This window comes from Frankliniella occidentalis, unplaced genomic scaffold (assembly GCF_000697945.3).
Source record: "Frankliniella occidentalis isolate FOCC.00 unplaced genomic scaffold, Focc_3.1 Scaffold6113, whole genome shotgun sequence".
Classification (NCBI taxonomy): domain Eukaryota; kingdom Metazoa; phylum Arthropoda; class Insecta; order Thysanoptera; family Thripidae; genus Frankliniella; species Frankliniella occidentalis.
The window spans coordinates 1-1,730 of NW_026273147.1; the positions used below are offsets into that span (position 1 = coordinate 1).

At 59.1% G+C, this 1,730-nt stretch overlaps 1 protein-coding gene across 1 annotated transcript; it reads left to right on the top strand.

Moving 5' to 3' along the window:
• Window positions 1–115: 115 nt before the first annotated feature.
• On the top strand, window positions 116–1,675 carry LOC113209640 (tyramine beta-hydroxylase; the record flags this gene model as incomplete). Its single annotated transcript, XM_052277223.1, is given in 5 exon segments — window positions 116–382; window positions 507–704; window positions 812–896; window positions 994–1,160; window positions 1,253–1,675. Coding segments are annotated over 5 exon segments (1,110 nt in total), but the record flags the coding sequence as incomplete, so codon positions are not given.
• Between the last annotated feature and the right edge of the window lie 55 nt (window positions 1,676–1,730).

A 1,730-nucleotide genomic window follows, 5' to 3' on the forward strand; every position in this document is an offset into this window, starting at 1 on the left:
ATATATTTTCAGTCTAAAGTGTAAGATTATTTGGATAAAATTATGAGTGAAAACTTTCAGACAAATACAGGAGTTAAATAATTGTGTGAATTGTTGACGTTGAATTTATCTGCAGGAGGGCACGACCCACGTGGTGTGGGCGACGGGGGATGGGCCACTGTTCAAGGTGGACGGCGTGTCGGTCCTGGGCGAGGGCACTCGGAGGGGCATGCAGCGGGCGCAGCTGCTCAAGAACGTCCACGTTGACGACCACGTGCCGGCGGACGCGTGGGCGCTCGACGTGCGCGCCGCCAGGGTTCAGGTGCCCGCCGTGGATACGACGTACTGGTGCCACGTGACCAAGGTGCCGCGCCAGCTCACCCGGAAGCACCACGTCGTCAAGGTGAGGGATGGATGGAGAGGGAGAGAGAGAGGGGGGGGAGAGAGAGAAGGAGAGAGAGAGAGAGAGAGAGAGAGAGAGAGAGAGAGAGAGAGAGAGATTGATTATGTGAGCCTTCCGGTTCCAGTACGAGGCGATGGTGCAGCGCGGTAACGAGGGCCTGGTGCACCACATGGAGGTGTTTCACTGCGAGGCCGCCGTCGCGGAGTACATGCCGCTGTACCGTGGGCCGTGCTTCGCCACGGACCGGCCCGACAGCACCAGAGTATGCAAGCGGGTGCTGGCGGCCTGGGCCATGGGGGCCAAGCCCTTCATCTACCCCAAGGTAGGCACGAGCGAGGCCCGGAGACAAAGGTGCTCGCTATATTTTGTTTGTTCTTTTTAATTTCTTTAAAATCTAATACATTTTTAATTCCTACAATGTTGGTACAGGAGGCTGGTCTGCCAATCGGAGGGGCCGACTTTAACCCTTACATCATGCTGGAGGTGCATTACAACAACCCGGAGAACAAGTCTGGTAAGTCGGCGTGAGGAGGGTAAGGCAGCAGGTATGTTCGTTTAGCGCTCTGGCTAGTAGTAAGTGAGTGACTCTCCCCTGACCGCTGCTGCGACAGGCTGGGTGGACAGCTCCGGCATCCGGCTGACGGTGAGCCCGACGCTGCGGCCGAACGACGGCGGGGTCATGGAGCTGGGCCTGGAGTACACGGACAAGATGGCCATTCCACCGGGGCAGCCGCGCTTCCAGCTGACCGGCTTCTGCATCGCCGAGTGTACCGAGTCGGCAAGTAGTACCTACCTGCCTCCTTGGCCTGTCCGGCCCGCCCGAGCTCGGCGGCATCCTGGCGCTGACGCGGCCACCTTCTCTGTCGGCAGGGCGTCCCCGCCGGCGGCGTGCTCGTGTTCGGGTCGCAGCTGCACACCCACCTGACGGGCGTGCGGGTCGTGACGCGCCACGTCCGCGCCGGCCGCGAGCTGCCCGAGCTCAACCGCGACGACCACTACAGCACGCACTTCCAGGAGATCCGCCGCCTCAAGCGCCCCGTCCAGATCCTTCCGGTAGGCCTACCTATGACGGCGCCCCCCCACCCCCACTTACCCGGGCTTTGTAATGACCCTCGTGAACGACACGCTAGGATAGCGCCTGCAGCGCGGTGGGTAGGCCAACCCGCTACGCAGCCGTGTGGAACTGGCGGCCTGTACGTTGACGTCTGGGTGCATCCTCCGCTCTTTGGTCGTCGAGCAGGTGTTTATTCGAACCCTGCTTAAGGCTTTCAAACTCCAACATTTTTCCGTAAAAATTTGAAACTGTCCAGGAAAAATTAAAATATTTCCACATGATTTTTTTTTAATT